The sequence below is a fragment of the Panthera uncia genome (assembly GCF_023721935.1).
Source record: "Panthera uncia isolate 11264 chromosome B3 unlocalized genomic scaffold, Puncia_PCG_1.0 HiC_scaffold_1, whole genome shotgun sequence".
NCBI classification, from domain to species: Eukaryota; Metazoa; Chordata; class Mammalia; order Carnivora; family Felidae; genus Panthera; species Panthera uncia.
Window position 1 is genome coordinate 110,495,941 of NW_026057582.1, and position 17,218 is coordinate 110,513,158.

The 17,218-nt window shown below is 38.1% G+C and overlaps 1 protein-coding gene across 6 annotated transcripts in view; it reads right to left on the bottom strand.

Moving 5' to 3' along the window:
• Positions 1 to 680: 680 nt before the first annotated feature.
• MYO9A (myosin IXA) overlaps positions 681 to 17,218 on the bottom strand; it is a 283,325-nt gene continuing 266,787 nt past the window's right edge. For all 6 annotated transcript variants that reach the window (XM_049611861.1, XM_049611862.1, XM_049611863.1 and 3 more), the window contains 3 exons: positions 8,006 to 8,208; positions 6,078 to 6,220; positions 681 to 5,409 (listed from right to left, as the gene is read on the bottom strand). In XM_049611861.1, coding sequence (XP_049467818.1) covers positions 4,946 to 5,409; positions 6,078 to 6,220; positions 8,006 to 8,208 — 810 coding nt within the window. In that variant the 3' untranslated portion in view covers positions 681 to 4,945. The remainder of the gene's footprint in view (positions 5,410 to 6,077; positions 6,221 to 8,005; positions 8,209 to 17,218) is intronic.

Below are 17,218 nucleotides of genomic sequence, written 5' to 3' on the forward strand. Positions count from 1 at the left end.
CAATCTCCTTCACGTTGCTCATCCAATATCTAAGCAAGGGCACTTTTTGTTAGGTGCTGGGGATCTAAGAGTCAGCAAGATAGGCACACTTCTTGCCTTGAGAAGCTTAATCAAACAGATTTTTGATGGCACAAATACTGGGCTCTGTTGAGAATACAAGACATCTAACCCAGTTCAAGGGGGAGGCGTAAATTTCCAGTAAACTTCCCTTTACACGGACACCTGAGAGTCAGCAGGAGTTATACAGAGAAGTAAACCCGAGGAAGGGAGCTCATTTACAGATGAGAAAACTGACACCCAGAAAGGGCTCACAACTTTCTCCAAATCACAGCCAGAACAAAAAGCACAACCTAGGCTTGAATTCCTGGGCCCACAGCAGATATTGCTACTTCTTCACAGTCTTTTTGGTGAGGATCCTAAATGTAGACTTGCGGTCTTGGCTGTCCACCTAGCTCTGAGCTGATTAAATGGAAGTCTTAACAGCTGGCAGCTAGCATCCATTACAGAAAACTAACAGCTTGAATCTCACCCTTCACTTGAATTCAGCTGAGTTCCAGTAATTACTGTTTCTGTACTTTGCCAACTGCTCAGTCCTTTCCTTAAACAAAAACCATTGGAGTGGGACTGGAGTGAGTTAGGGTGGGAGCCAGGATGGTCAGAAAACAAACCACACGGATTGCTGCTTCTGGAAGCTTTGTTCTTTAATGAGCCACGGGGTGATTTGTTCATCAAGCTGCTTTTGTGTAGCTATACAGTGCATATTCTGAGTGACACAAACTGCACTTCATACAGATGATGTCTTGCTCCCCCACCTCCAAAAAAAAAAAAAAAAAAACCAAAAACAAAAAAAAAAACAACCGAAAAGGAAATTACAAAGTGCCTGTTGATTGCATCAGGAATGTAATCAGTTCCGTGGGTGAGATAAATCATTCTTTTTATAGAATTATTCTGTTAAACAGTAAAATGATATATTTCACAGGATATGTCCTTTTACAATACATAGTCTTAAAAATTTACACTCAGCATACTTATAAATTACTTTAAATCCATTAAAATAATATAATACTAATCTGTAATCCACACCTTTCCCCTAGTAAATACAATTACTTGGTTCAAAAGGTGCAACTTTTATATGACCTAAGAGGGCTGATAAACAGGCATTAAGTATATAGATGGATAGCAAGGTGATAGGCCCCTTAAACAGTTTTAGCCAAGAGACCAACAAGACCAAATAGATCCATCTCCACATTCTTCATCTTGCTGTTTCCTTTAACACCAAATCAAATGTGGGAGTGGTTCCAGAGAAAAGTGGTTAGAAATATTTTAGGGGCACAGAAGAACAGAGGACTTCCTCAAACACCAGGGACTTTTACCACCAAGGCTAGCATGGTGTTGTTGGGGGACAGTGCTGGGGAACTGTCACAAAATATGGACAGACATAACACATTTGTCAACACAGAATGACGCATGCCCCATGCCTAGCTCCCACCACAGGGGAGAAGAGAGGAGGATTAGGAAAGCCATCTGGACTGTGTTTCATTTTAAAATAAAAACCCTCTTAGCTTTGAACACATCCTGAGAATACTTTCTTCTCTAGTTCACCAAAGTGCTTATAAAAGGTACACATTCGTTAGTTACAGTTAAAAAATCATGGCCCACGGTCACTGAAGTGGGCCTGCAGAACCTTGCCGGAGCTCCTCTTTTCTTCTAGGCCCCCCGTCCTCGGTCTTTGACAGTGAAAACAACCCTACTGTCACGGAACACAGGAAGTCTCCACTAACCTCCCAGCAGGGTAAGAGCTGCACCAGGTTTCCAAAGCATGAGAAGGTAGGGGTCTGGTATCCCATCCCTTCTTCAGGTCCCTGTCTGTGCAAGGCCTATACTGGGAACTCTCTATCTCCCTTTGTGTTTCCAGAAGGCCAGAGTGGCAAAGTAAATAAAATGGCAGGAAGTACAGAGTGCGTTAAGCATGCCACCTGCCTGATCCTTGCTGTTGAACAGATTTGCTTCACTTAATGATACACAACCTAACCCTAAAATTATACTTCTCTGCTTTTATTACATTTTCCATGATAAAGGATATGTTGGCTTTAATGGGGAGAAGTGAAAATCTGGACTTTGTTTGGGGCTGGGAATGTGTGATATGAACAGAATTTCTCTGTATTCTGGAGTATGGGCTCCAGATGGGGGGCTGCCCCACTGATGCCACGCAGGGATTTTGTTTGTGGCATCTGAGAGCAGAGAAAAGCAAAGGAGAAGCAATAGGAAGCATGACTTTGACACATATTAAGGGTTAACATCTTCATTGTAAGTGACTGTAATACAGCGTCGCTTTGTGGTGACAACTTGAACCATGGAGAGGACCAGTTAAGATCAGATGGAAGAAGATACAGCACTTGGTTCTGACAGCTTTTAAGAATTATGGCTTCAACTCTTTATCAGGCCAACAACACCTGTTATCCTACGAGAAGAAAAGCTTTCTTTCCTTCAAAGGGAGGGTCCCACACTTGCTCTCCATTCTTAACATTTGTGTGGATCTCTCCTCCCCACCATCCTCCATTCTGGCAGTTTGTTAAATAACTAGAAATCCACAAATCTAGCAACTGAAAAACAAGTATTTTTTATTTAATTTTATCCAAATTCAGGTTTCAGGTCCCTGAGAAAAATTATAAAGTCTCTTATCATCCACTGCCTAGTTCCTATAAAGTGACCTACCTACAATGAGTAGTTTCTTTTTTAACTGCCAAAAACTTATTTTGCAAACAAACAAAATCCGCAAAGATTTAGAAGGGAGAACATATGCTGAGATGTGTCCTCCAGGCTGTTCCTCAGGGCCAAAGGACTATCCGGCAAGGGTAATATCTTTTTTGTATAGTATTTAACCAATGTTCTGGAGCAAGTGGAGAGTAGCTGTGAATGCCCAGGAGGACACTCCTCTCCCCGGAATCCTGAAGCAGACCTGTGTGGCCCGGCAAGGGGCCCTGAGGCTCCAGCAATCCCACTTGGACATGACCACGCTGAGGGGCTGGGTTTTCCTCTAGGAGATTCTCCAAAATTCAGATTTTTAAAGGCTTTAAATTTATTACTCCTCGGCACAAACAAGGTGGCAGATGTTTGCGGGATATAAAATCTAACATTTACTCACAGCCATCATCATTCTGGAGATTTAAAAAGATTCCTTTCCCTAGCTCATTTCTGAAACCAAACCAGGGAGAGGTAAGACTCCTGCTACCTTTAGCTGCCACTCAGAATGATGTTCCAAGTCCGACCTCTGGGGCTTGACAATAACCACTGAGGCAGTGACATGAGGTTCAGTGTTGTGTAACAGGAGAGACTCTGCCTTAACAAAAGTCTAAATATTTCCATAACTTCAAATTGAAGAAGTATGAAAAGAAAGAATAACCAAAATTCAGGTTACAGATGGTAAAGGCTCTTTTTCAGAACAGTGCATGTGGTAGTTAGACAAGATGCATTTAGTAACTTTAAAAATAAACATTTTCACATACTTATCTCAAGAAAGAGTATCATGTTTCATTTTCCATATATTATAAATAGCAAAAACAGATTTCTAATCCCACAAATGCTAAGAAGCTTAAAATACTATTATTATAGCTCAGGTGTGTGGAGACACCCAGTGGTGAAAAAGATGGTTTGATTTTTCCCTCAACCCAGGGATAGTGGCTCTCACCCCTATCCAATGGCCCCTAATCTGTGGGAAGAAATTCCATGGGAAGGAGGGAAGCATAAAGTTAAAAAGAAATATGCGTACTATACATATATATTTACAGTAAACTTCAGTAACCAGAATATTAACAAAAATAGCTTCAAGTAGTCCTTGATTTTTCTTTCATCTATTTAATACTGATGGTCTGAGGAAAAGAAGATAATAGTTAGATGGTTATATTAAAAACTTTTTTATTTTTTTGGCAGCTTTCTGTTAACACTTATTCATGCAGTGTTGTGTATAAATGTTTTGGGAGAAGTGATTAAATGGTCACATTATTTGTCTGAGTTTATGGTGGAAATCCACCAGCAAATGAACAGGTTCGTTTGTGATCTTCAATTTAATCTATATGAAGAGAAAGGCCTGGGTGGATTAGGATGAAACCCTCATGTTTAGGGATCACCATGTCTCTGATGAGACTTTAAAAAAAAATCAGAGGAACCTAATCCTAGGACCAGGAAATATGAGAAAAGTAGGCTACTGAAACTTTAGCCCATGCAATATGTTTGGCAAGAACTAACCAGGAGTGAAACCAGCATTGATTATTATGACACTGAACATCATCAAAAAACAAAACATGTACTCTCTTCTTCATTGTGTAACCAGATGTCTGAGGCATGCTCTGATGGCTTCATGGAAACAATTACTTTTTTACTTTCCCCAAAATATAACATGGAGTGTTTCTCAAAAATCTTAAAATAGAGGGCTTAGGCTTTTTGTTTATAAATCCTTGGAAAAAAATTATATTCTGCTCCAGCTCCTAACTATCCCAAAATAAACCCAAAGGCTTTTGCTTTCATGGTTAAGAAAGATTTATAAGTTTTCTTTCAATGTCAGAAATCAGCGGGTCCCTCAGGCCCACCATGTCCCCTCCAGTTCAACACCCACATCTGGGAAGGAAAAGAAGACGGAGGAGAGGCAACTACAAAGACCTCACAACTGGCCCAAATCCCCAGGCCCTTGATGGCTCTGTTTGGTGGAATCTCCAGTCAAATACAGCAGCCAAGGCACAGCTGGCACCATCCCCAGCAGGCTTCAAAGGGGCTTTTCTGCTTCTGCAGGAGGCCCAGGAAATTAGCACACAAGTTCTCAGTTGTATGCTTGGGCAAGAGGCAGGACCACAATTAGGATGGACTATTGTGGACAAGGTGATGAGAAGAGGCCCTGAAGAGGAGGTGTGTTTACCACTATGTAGCCATGACGGGACATACAGCTGCCAGTTCAGACCATAAACTCGTTATTTCCAAAGAGTGCTAGCTGTTGGGTGGAGCTGCAGTCTGGGTCCACAGTTTTCCTGCGGCCAGACAAGACTGTCCCTTCTGGGGTCTCTTTGGTTTTCTGAGGTGAGTTTTTCACATTCTTTAATTTTTGTTTGCCCTTTTCAGGGTTGAAGGTTCCTCTGCTGATGAATTGAGGCCTGTCTTCCAGGGATCTGCTCTGGCCCAGTGGCCCTTCCATTCCCAGGACCTCCCCAGCTGAGGCAGCTCGGTAGAATGGAGATTTAGAATAAATCTGAAATCGTTTTCTGGTCCCATGAGAAGATGCAGTGCTAGATGAACATAAAGTAGAGACTGAAGAGTCCATCGAATCCAAAGAGTCTTCCTGCTTTTTTAGCTGCTTTCGGAACTTGCTTGAAGATTCAGACTTGCCAGCTGCCTTCAGGGAGCTAAGGGCTAAGCTTCTCTCTAATTCAAAGAAGAGATCAAAGCTATAAATGACAATTTTCTCTAAAGCAAATCATTCCATAATGAATCAGTTTCACCATTCCCATGTGAAATTGGGTGGGCTGAGGTCTGAAGGGTCCAAGCTGACCTACTTTGTGCACAGTCCTAACTCGAGAAGCTATCCATTTCTATGTAGGTCATTTCAGAATCAACCCCAAGAAGTCTGGAGTTCGACTATGCCATTAGGAGAGGCCTACAACTGTCACTGTCATTTAAAAAACTGCCAGGGTATGTAGTAATTCTTCGTCTCCCTGAGACATGCCAGGTGGTTAAATACCTCCTTTGGTATAACCCCATCTCTCAGCAGGGCACAATGCCTGCTAACCACCTCTGGAACATGGATCATGGGTAAGACGACATGTGTTGTTACTATGGGTTTTTCTCTGTGGTAGATCGAGGAGAAAACATTAAATTGACAAAAAGCTGCATTGCATTAAAGGCTTGGTCTAATGAACAGTATATAATGGAAGTTTCACAAAGATCAGTACATATTTAACTCCTTAGGATTTTGTCACCTTCTCACATAAGGTTAGGCATTCTTGAAAGGAATTTTGTCTTATTAGCTTGGGAATCCTTACTCCTCCTTCACAAAAAAAATCTGGAGACTTTGGTCTAGTATGTTCATTTACCTGATTTCTCAGAGATGGCACCTTCAGACTCAATATTCAAATTTTCTGAGCTATCGGCAGTCCCAATGGAGGCCTCAGACTCCAGGGTTTCATCATCAGAGGCACGGGGTTCCAATACAAGCATCTCAAATGTTAGCTCCTCCCTGTAAGATATAATCAAGAAATCCACTAGCATTTGATAAGAAGTGGAAAGAAGACAACAGGAAAAAAGACCTATGATGCAAGAAATTTAAGTAACAAAAACAGTCACATTTCCTACTGTTCTCAACCAAAGTGGCGATGGAGACCCGGAAGCCACAGTAATGATGAAGGTTAAAAACAGCAAAGTCTGGGACCTATAATAGAGCAAAGAGTGAGGTAGGAAAAGATGCTGCAGCTATAAGATATTTTGGTAAAATGAACTTGGGACTGATAATCAGATCAGGGTTCTAAACTCACTCTAAACTCATACATAATGCAGCAGGAGTGTACTTTCCTCTCTCTGGACCTCAGCTTCCTCATCCACAAAACAAAGAGATTTAATGAGATAAACTCTTAAGATTCCTTCCAGCTCTTAAACTATTTCCCATGAAACAGGCACTAACTACACTATAGATGATATCCTCACCTTAAACACAGAGGCCTCTGATGAAGTCAAATGCTGACTGATCTTTTCTGTTCTTTGCAGCTTATGCTGCTCCCACTCACAGCATTCTCTGCTCTTCTTCATCAGTCACTCACCTGCCTCTCAGCCCCCTTGTTCTCTCACGTCTTTGGTACATGGCTCCTAATCTTGCTTTCTCAGTACTGCTTGATGTCACTCAGATCTGTGTCAATTAACGTCTTCGTAAAAGCTCACTTCAGTCCTCTAAGACAAAAGTTCCTCTATGTCTGCTACTTCTAACCACCTTTCCTCCACATTATGTGGGCAACTTTCTCCAATGGGCAGATCTTACACCTGGAAATACATCAGCCCACAACCTCCTTATCCTTCCAATTCTTATTCCCTTTTACATCAAGTGTCTTCTCCTTCAGGGCCTTCTTAGCTTTGCTTCCACTCTACCAAGCTTGAACTACTCATCCTTCAGTACCTCCAATACCAGCCCCTGGTCAATGTATACTACTTCTGCCTTATCATGTTCTGCATATCTGAGCCCCAGCTGCTTTTTTAGCTTGCCTAAATTCTAGAATCAGTCCTGATAGGCAAAAAGTACTTCAACAGACTCCCATATTCCCTGATGCATCAAACTCTCAGACCTGGGATCGTGAGACTGAGGAACAAAAATGCCCTTAAAGCTTAAGAGTCTTTGTTTTCAACCAGAACCAGTACACAGTACCTTCAAAAAGAGCCACAGCTTGTCCACATTATCCCCCCAAATATAGTATTATTGTTACCTACCCTTTCTCCAGGGATGGCGGAGGGCACAGAGTTGACTATTTGTCTCTCTCCTAAATTGCAACCAATTTCCCTACATAGTATCCCAGCGCCCACTAGAGCTGCTGCCTTATCCTGACCATCTAATTGTTGGCCCCATGGCTACACTGATCTTCAGAAAATAACCTTCCTTTAGGGAGTTCTGGGTAATACCCATTCTTGAAAGGGCCTCTGCCTTAACCCAGGAATCCTCATTCCTCCTTTTAAAGACCAATTTAGTCAGTGAGGCTGGTGTTAGACCTGTGAGGAATCTTGGCTAAGACTGACACACCGTGTTGCAGTGTGTCAGTTCAGCATCTCCAGGTCTCCCTGCTCATGGAGCTTCCGTCAATACAATGACAACTCTCACGCTGTTACCCGAGTCCAGGTAACATGTCTGCATGCCCTGTATCACCTGATACAGTGCTTCACACATAGGAGATATTTAGTAAGGAAGGAAAAATCAAGAAAGCACAGAATGAAGGAAAGGAAAACAGGTAATAACTGGTCACTCCCTTTCCTCCTGAAAACTCACTTCTCTTTCTGTAAGTTCTCAATCTGCTCAGTCAGTACCCTCTCCTCCTGCTGCATAGCTGCTTGCTGTTGTTCTGTGATGTCAGTCTCCACAGCTGTTTCACTAGTCAAGGTCTCTTCTGGCACATCAGACATAGAGGGCAACCGAACTACCACAGGAGAGGATGGACTTGGATAGTTTCCTCGGCGAAGTCGCCCCTTTCCCTGCAAAGAAAAACATGTGTTAGAAACTAAATTGAGTGACTGCATTGGTTTTATGTGGCCTGTTGAGGATAGCAAGTGTACTTCCATCACACCAGGTGAATGGTAGGAATACATGGAAACATTCTGCAAGCCCTAAGATATTTAGAGAGATACTACTGACCATTGAATATATTTAGGTTAAGTATTTCTTGCAAAAGCACTAGAAAATGGACACTTTGGTGGGTGAGACTGTAAGAACACATTTTGCACTGAGAGTAGATTCTTCATTTAATCTAAGCTTTATCCACTCCAAACTAAGTACCCACCCACACATGGCTATTTAAAATTAAATTAGTTAAAATTAAATAAAAGTAAAGTAAAATTGGAGTTTGGTATTTGCACTAGACACATTTCAAGTGCTCAATAGCCACAGGTGGCTAGTAGCTACCATATTGAACAGTGCAAGATATAGAACATTTCCATCATCACAGAAAAGTTCTGATGGACAACAGTGCTCTATAAATTTAACCTTGGAATACACAATCACTCTAGGAAGACTACAGAAACATGTCTTGAAAAGTCAGTTTCATTAAAGAAAAAGTCATTTATATATCAAAGGATGTCAGTGAGAGAGATTCTCTGAGAACACCTCAAGAAATTTCCTTCCTGAGATCAAAGAGGAAAAAAAAATCTCATTGCTGTTAAATTGGTTAACTTTGTATATGACTTTAGCTTCTGATAATACCACAGACTAGGTATTTCAGATTAAACCTCCTGCTGACAGCAACTGGGCAAAACATAAAAAACCCAAAATATTCTTGAAGGCATTAGAGAGCTATTTAACACAGCAGACCAAAGAGAGGCTAGATCAGCATTCAGGGCTAACCTAAATTTAAGAAGAGGTGGCTGAGAATCTGAGCAGAGCTTTTGACAGACTATAGCAGGGGTTAACAAACTATGGCCCTGGGCCAAATCTGGCCTTGTGCCTGATTTTGTAAATAAAGCTTTATTGAAATACATTCACACTCATTAATTCACACGTTGCGGCTTTTCTCAAAAACAATGGCAGCATTGATTGTTGCATCAAAAGACTGTATGGTCCACAAAGCCTAAATTATTTACTCTCTGGTCCTTTATAGAAAAAGTTTGCCAACCCCTGGGGTAGAGAATAAAAACTGGAGTTCAGACCCATGTAAGAGTATGGACTGCTGCCTGGTAAAACTTCCATGCCTGATGCTGGGATCCCCAATGTTTGCAACCTAAATGAGTTAACTGAAATAACAGTCTTTGTGGACATTGTAGCCTAGCTTCCAGTCATTTGAATGGTCCAGAAAATTGTAATTCCTAAAACTGGATTAAAGTAATCCCAGATTGCTAGTACCCTAGAACCTGAGAGAAAAAACAGAAACACCTTGGAAGAAAGTAATATCACCTCAGGCTTCAAAATATTTTTATAAATAGTTTTTCAAATACTATGTATGACACATAATCAAAGGTAACCAAGCACAAAAGGAGACAAGACAATGTAAGTGAAAACAACAGAACCCAGAAACCCTCAATGACTCCAGATACTGTCGCTATCAGACAGACTTAAAATAACCATGCTGAAGGAGACAGAAAGACATCGCTAAAATAGTAGACTGGAAGTTAATTATGTCAGAAGAAAATATAAAGAATCAAGCAGAGAACGCTAAACAAAACTTTTCCTGCAAAAATTCAGATAAGAAGGTAAAAGAGAGAGAAAAATAAAAAAAAATCTACTCTCTCTCTCTCTCTCTCTCTCTCTCTCTCTCTCTCTCTCTATATATATATATATATATATATATAAAGAATACCAGAAGAGGAAAAGGATCCTGTAGAACACTAAAGAGATAATGGCAGAACATTTTCAAAACCAATCATTAAAGATATCAACCTATCAACCTGAAAGAAAGCTTTCAACCTCTAAGAAAGATAAATAAAAATAAGTCCATACATAAACAGAATAGCTAAGAACCATTGTGAATTCCATCCACAATTGCACCAAAAAGAAAAAAGTACCTAGGAATAAATTTAACCAAAGAGGTGAAAGACCTGTACTCCAAAAACTATGCAACACTGATGAAAGAAACTGAAGAGGACACAAACAAATGGGAAAATATACCCCATGCTCATGAATAGGAAAATTTAATATTTAAATGTCCATACTACCCAAAGCAATCTACAGATTCCATGTAATCTTTATTAAAATACCAACAGCATTTTTCACAGAACTAAAACAAATACTAACATTTATGTGGAATCATAAAGGATCCCAAAGAGCCAAAGCAATCTTGAGAAAGAAGAACAAAGCTGTAAGTATCACAATTCTAGATTTCAAGACATACTACAAAGCTGTAGTAATCAAGAATATGGTACTGGCACAAAAACAGACGCATAAATCAATGGAACAGAACAGAGAGCCCAGAAACAAATCCACATTTATAAGGTCAATTAATACAATAAAGGAGGCAAGAATACACAACAGGGAATCTCTTCAACAAATGGCGCTGGGAAAACTGGACAGTTACATGCAAGAGAAAAAACTGGAACACTTTCTAGCACACCAAAATAAACTCGAAATGGATTAAAGACCTAAATGTGAGAACTGAAACCATAAAACTGCTAGAAGAGAACATACACGGTAATTTCTTTGACACTGACCATAGCAACGTTTTTCTAGTTATGTCTCCTAGGCAAGGGAAACAAAAACAAAACTAAATACTAGGACTACATCAAAATAAAAAAACCTTTCCACAGTGAAGAAAAGCAGCAACAAAACAAAAAGTCAACCTGAATGTGAGAAGATGTTTTCAAATAATATATCCAATAAGGGGATAATATCCAAAATATATAAAGAACTTATACAACTCAAAACCAGAAAAACGAAATAATCCAATTTAAAAATGGGCAGAGGACCTGAATGGACATTTTTCCAAAGCGGGCAGACAGCCTACAGGCACGTGAAAAGATGCTCAACATTATTCATCATCAGGGAAATACAAATCAAAACCATAATGAAATATCATCTTGCATCTTAAAGACAAAAAATAACAAATGATGGTGAGGATATGGAGAAAAAAAGAACCTTTTTACACTGATGGTGAGTGAGAATGTAAATTGGTACAGCCACTTTGGAAAACAGTATGGAGGTTCCTCAAAAAATTTAAAGTAGAAATTCCATATGATCCAGTAATTCCACTACTGGGTATTCATTCACCCAAAGAAAATGAAAACACTAATCTGAAAAGATATATACATCCTTGTGCTTATTGCAGCATTAATTTACAATAGCCAAATTATGTAAGCAGTCCAAGTGTCCATCGACTGATAAACGGATAAAGAAGATGTGGTATGTTGTGTGTGTGTGTGTGTGTGTGTGTGTGTGTGCGCGCGCGCGCATATGTGGACTACTGCTCAGCCATAAAAAAGGATGAGATCTTGCCGTTTGTGACAACATGGATGGCTCTAGTGGGTATCATGCTAAGTGAAAAAGTCAGAGAAAGGCAAAACCATGGTTTCAAATATATGTGGAATCTAAAATACAAAACAAATGAATAAACAAAAAGCAGAATCAGAGCTATAAATACAGAGAACAAACTGGTGGTTGATAGAGGGGAAGGGAGTGGGAGGATGGGTACGATGGGTCAGAGGAAGCAGGAGATACAGGCTTCCAGCTTTGGAATTGTAAGTCACAGGGACGGAAAGTACAGCATAGGGAATCTGGTCAGTGATATTGTAACAGCACTGCATGATGAGACATGGTGGCTACACTCGTGGTGAGCATAGCATAACACAACATATAATTGTTGAATTACTATGTTGTATGCCTGAAACTAACGTAACATTATGTGTCAACTATACTCAAAAAACTTTTAAATTGAATTATGAAATGAAAAATATATACACATATGCAACAAAGAAGAAACTACTGGATTCAAAGGTTACTTTTCAACAGAAATAATGGGAGGCAAACACAATAGATGGTATTTTTAAGTGATGAAAGGAAAAAGACACTGCCAACCTAGAATTCTACAGATAGCAAAACCACCTTCAGGAACAAAGTTGAAATAAACACATTTTCAGACTGACTTAAAACAGAGAATCTGTCCCCAGCACAACTGCACTAAAGGGCATATAAAAAATGAAGAAAAGTCGGGGGATAAATGAAGAGCAAGGAAAACAGTAAAAGAGTAAAGATATGAGCAAGTTAAAATGAATACTGACTGCATAAAACATAAAAATAACGTGTTGGATTTAAAGTATATAGAAAATTAAAAACAACATTAGCAACTATACCATAAAATAGCTGAAGCACATTAAAGTCCTTGCATTATCTGAGAAAAAAAAATAAAAGCACAAATTAACAGACTTAATTGATAGTCATATATTTATGTGGTCATCTTTATGTTAACTACTGAAAAAAAAGAGTATAAAACTTGAAACTAACAAAAGAAAAAAATGGGATAAAAAGTAATAAGAAGAAAAGGGCAAAAAAACACAAAAAAACAAAAAAGGCGATAAAGAAAAGGGACATATATCAGGCAGGAAAAATAAAAAGCACAAAATAAAATAAGATTTAAATCCCAATATATCAGTGATTACATTAAGTGTAAGCAGATTAAATGTACTAGTTAAGATCTGAAGACTGTCAGATTGTCTTAGTAAAGAAAAGCCAAGTATATGAAGTTTATAAGGCAAACGAATTTAGAAAGTCTGAAAGTAAAAATATGGGAATAAAAGACGTATCATGTCTAATCAAAAGAAAACTGGTGTAACTATATAAATTCTACACAAAGTAAACTTTAAGGTAAGAAGTGTTACCTGTGATGAAGAGGGGTATTACACAATGACAAAATTTCAAATTATGAAGACAGAAGATTTCCAAATTTGGAAGTACCTAAGAAATGGCTTCCAAAAATTTAAAGTAAAATACTGACAGAAATTCTCAAAGAAACAGACCAAGCTATAATCAGCACAGAAAAAACAAATGTGTACACACAAACCAATAAAGCTAAAGAAAGGAACAACTTGATAAACGTAAGTGATATAATAGACATACAAGAATTCAGTATCTAACGACTTCAGAATACTCATTATTTTAAAGTACATATACAAAGACAATATATTTCCAAGTTCTTTAAAGTAACTTAAAATAATTTCCTGAAAGTGTCATCACAAAGAGAAAACTAAAAGTCCCTATATATTCAGAAATTAAGAAACTTTAAAGAGACTTTAAAATATCCATGAAGAAGAAATCACAAAGGAAATTAGAAATTATTTTGAACTAAATAACAATATCAAAATACATGAGATACAGTTTAACACTGTCTACCTTAAAGTTATAGCCTTACATGCATACATTAGAAAAGAAGAAAGGCTAAAAATTAATGAGGTAATAAGCATCAATTTCAGGAAGCTAGATAAAGAACAAAAAAATAAACCCAAGGAGAAAAAAAGGAAATAAAGATAAGAGTAAATGAACATCAGAATAGAGAAAAACAAAGCCCAAATGTAACTTTTTGAAAAATCAGAAACCTGGCAACACTGAGAAAGAAAAATTAAGAATTTACAATAACCAAAGGCAGGAATGAAACAGGGGGCACTACTATAAATATGTAGTAGTGAAAAGGATATGAAAAGGTTAAGAGGCTACTATAAACAACTTTATGTCAGTAAATCTGAAATTTTATAAGGAGTGGAGAAATTTCTACTAAAACCCAAGTAATTAATACCATTAAAGAAAATATTTTAAAATGTGGATAATCTTTTTTTTCATTTTTAAAATATTTATTTATTATTTTTGAGAGAGAGAGAGAGAGAGAGAGAGAGAGACAGGGTGTGAGTGTGGAAGGGTCAGAAAGACAGTGAGACAAAGAATTTGAAGCAGGTTCCAGGCTCTGAGCTGTCAGCACAAAGCTGGATACAGGGCTCCAACTCACGAACTGTGAGATCATGACCTGAGCTGAAGTTGAATGCTTAACTGACTGAACCACCCAAGCACCCCAAAAATGTGGATAATCTTACAAATTTAATCCAAAAATTAAAACCTTTCCAGAGAGAAAACTCTGGGCCCAGATGATTTTACTAGCAAACATGATAGTTTTAACATTAGAAATCCACTGTATGTGTGTATACATGTCAGTAAAATAGAAAAGTCTCATGAACACCAAACTACATATAGTAATGGCAATTCATAAAATTCAGCATTAAATCATAGTAACAACTCTTAGAAAACCAAGAATAAAAGGGAACGTACTGAATCTCAAAAACAAACTACAAAAGTTCTATTAAAAGCTTTCCCAGTGAGTTGGGGAACATGCCAAGAAGGATCCTTACCACCACTGTACTGGAGGTTCTAGCTGATGTAAGAGAAAGAAATAAAAGGCACAATGACTATAAAAGAACAAATGAAACTATCATGACTCATGAACAACCTGATTGTAGAGGTAGAAAATCTAAAGAAATGCACAGAAAAATTATTAGAATAAGTGAGTTCAGCAAGGCTGCTGGATACAAGGTGAAAAATACCAAAATCAACTGTATGTAATGAGCAAAAAACATAAATATTTTAAACATTTAAACTGTATTAAAAATATTAAAATTCTAGTATTAATTCAAACTAAAGATGTGTAAAATCTCTACAAACAAAACTTTATTTTTTCTCCAAATTTTTATTTAAATTCTAGTTAGTTAAATATAGCGTAGTATTGGGGCGCCTGGGTGGCGCAGTCGGTTAAGCGTCCGACTTCAGCCAGGTCACGATCTCGCGGTCCGTGAGTTCGAGCCCCGCGTCAGGCTCTGGGCTGATGGCTCAGAGCCTGGAGCCTGTTTCCGATTCTGTGTCTCCCTCTCTCTCTGACCCTCCCCCGTTCATGCTCTGTCTCTCTCTGTCCCAAAAAAAGTGATGAAACAATGAATTCTAATCTATATATATATATATATATATATATATATATATAGCATAGTATTGGTTTCAGGAATAGAATTCAGTGATTCATCACTTACATAACACCCAGTGCTCGTCATAACAAGTGCCCTCCTTAACACACATCACCCATCTAGCCTATCCTCCACCCACCTTCCTCCATCAACCCTCAGTTTGTTCTCTACATTAAGAGTCTCTTATGGTTTGCTTATCTTTTTCCCCCTCCCATATGTTCATCTGTTTTGTCTTCTAAATTCCACATATGAGTGAAATCATATGGTAATTGTCTTTCTCTGCCTGACTTATTTTGCTTAGCATAATATACTTTAGTTCCATCCAAGTCATTGCAAATGGCAAGATTTCATTCTTTCTGATGGCTGAGTAGTATTCCCGTGTGTGTGTGTGTGTGTGTGTACCACACCTTTATCCATTCATCAATTGATGGACACATGGGCTTTTTCCATAATTAGACTATTATTGATAATGCTGCTATAAACATTGGGGTGCATGTACCCCTTCGAATCTGTATTTTTTGGTATTCTTTGGGTAAATACCTTGTAGTGCAATTACTTGAATGTATGGTAGTTCTATTTTTAACTTTTTGAGGAAACTCCATACTGTTTTCCAGAGTGGCTGCAACAGTTTGCATTGTCCAAATGGCCAATTTCGGTATGAAAAGGTGCTTAAGCACATTAGAGTCACAGCACAAAAATACAAATTAGACCACTTTGACACACCCATTAAAATGGCTAAAATGAAGGAATCTGGCAATATACATACTGGGGTAGAACAACTGGGAACCCTCATATACTGTTAGTATAGTACAACCATGTTGGAAAAAAGTTTGCTATTATTTACTAACGTTGCAGATACATATATCTATGGCCCAGTAATTGTGCTCCTATATACTCCCAACAAAAATATGTGCATGTGTCCAGCAAAAATACATGTATCAGAATGTTCACAGCAGTATTCACAATTCCCCCAAATACAAGCCAAATGTCCTTCAACATTAGGACATTTGTGTGTATAAATTGTGGTATACACATCCATTGGAATACTATACAGTTAACAAGATACAACGAAACACAACAATATGGATAAGTCTTACACATATAACATTGAGTGAAATAAGTCAGATATAAAATAATATGTGCTATATGAATCCATGTTTATAAAGCTCTAAAACAGGCAAAACAAAACTATAGTGTTCAGAGATACATACAACAACAAAGAAAACAGAGTAAGTGATTAACATAAAACTCAGATTATCGCTTACCCTGGGACAGAGAGAAAGAATTATGTTTGGAAAGAGAAAGAGGAGAGCTTCTGGGAGTGCTAGAAATCAACTTCTTGAACTATGGGTGGTATTTGGATATTCACTGTATAATTCATTAATAGATGTATGTTTCTGTGCTTTTCCATATGTGTTGTATTTCACAATAAAAAAGATATTTTAAGAGGTCCTTTTCAAAGTTAGCACTTTATGCAAACATATCAATATCTTTTGAATAGCACAGGACAATAAATGATAGATTTCTGAGTTGATTTGGGGAAGAAAGAAGGAAGATATACTGTCTAAGAAAGAGAAACTACTGATTTAGTCCAGGTATTAAGGTAAAGTGGAGGGCAGCTCTACGGAAACTCATGCTAACTCTTCCAAACTCATGCATTCTAAAACACACAACAGGATGAAAATCAAGAGCATTACAAGATTGCTATTCCACTTTCAGTTCTGAGTTCAAAAAGTAAAGAATATATTAAGAAAAAGGCCCTTAAAACCAGAAGATCAGTCTGTAAATTTAACAAAGGATGACTCGGAAGAAGATGGCACTGTGGAATGGAGGCATAGAACGGGGTTTAGAGTTAGTATCAACACAGTGCTAAAGTCCACTGACAGTCCATGACCAGTCAGAATCACATTATAAATTCCAGGACATCTTGACTTTGACTATTTTAATGAAGCCAAATGAATGACTAAAACATAATGTGATACAAAAGCCTCAGGAAGCTGAAAACTATGAACTTATTCCCGGTACACGCCAATATTCAAAAAAGAGTTGCCTTTGTTCAGCGTTCATACCA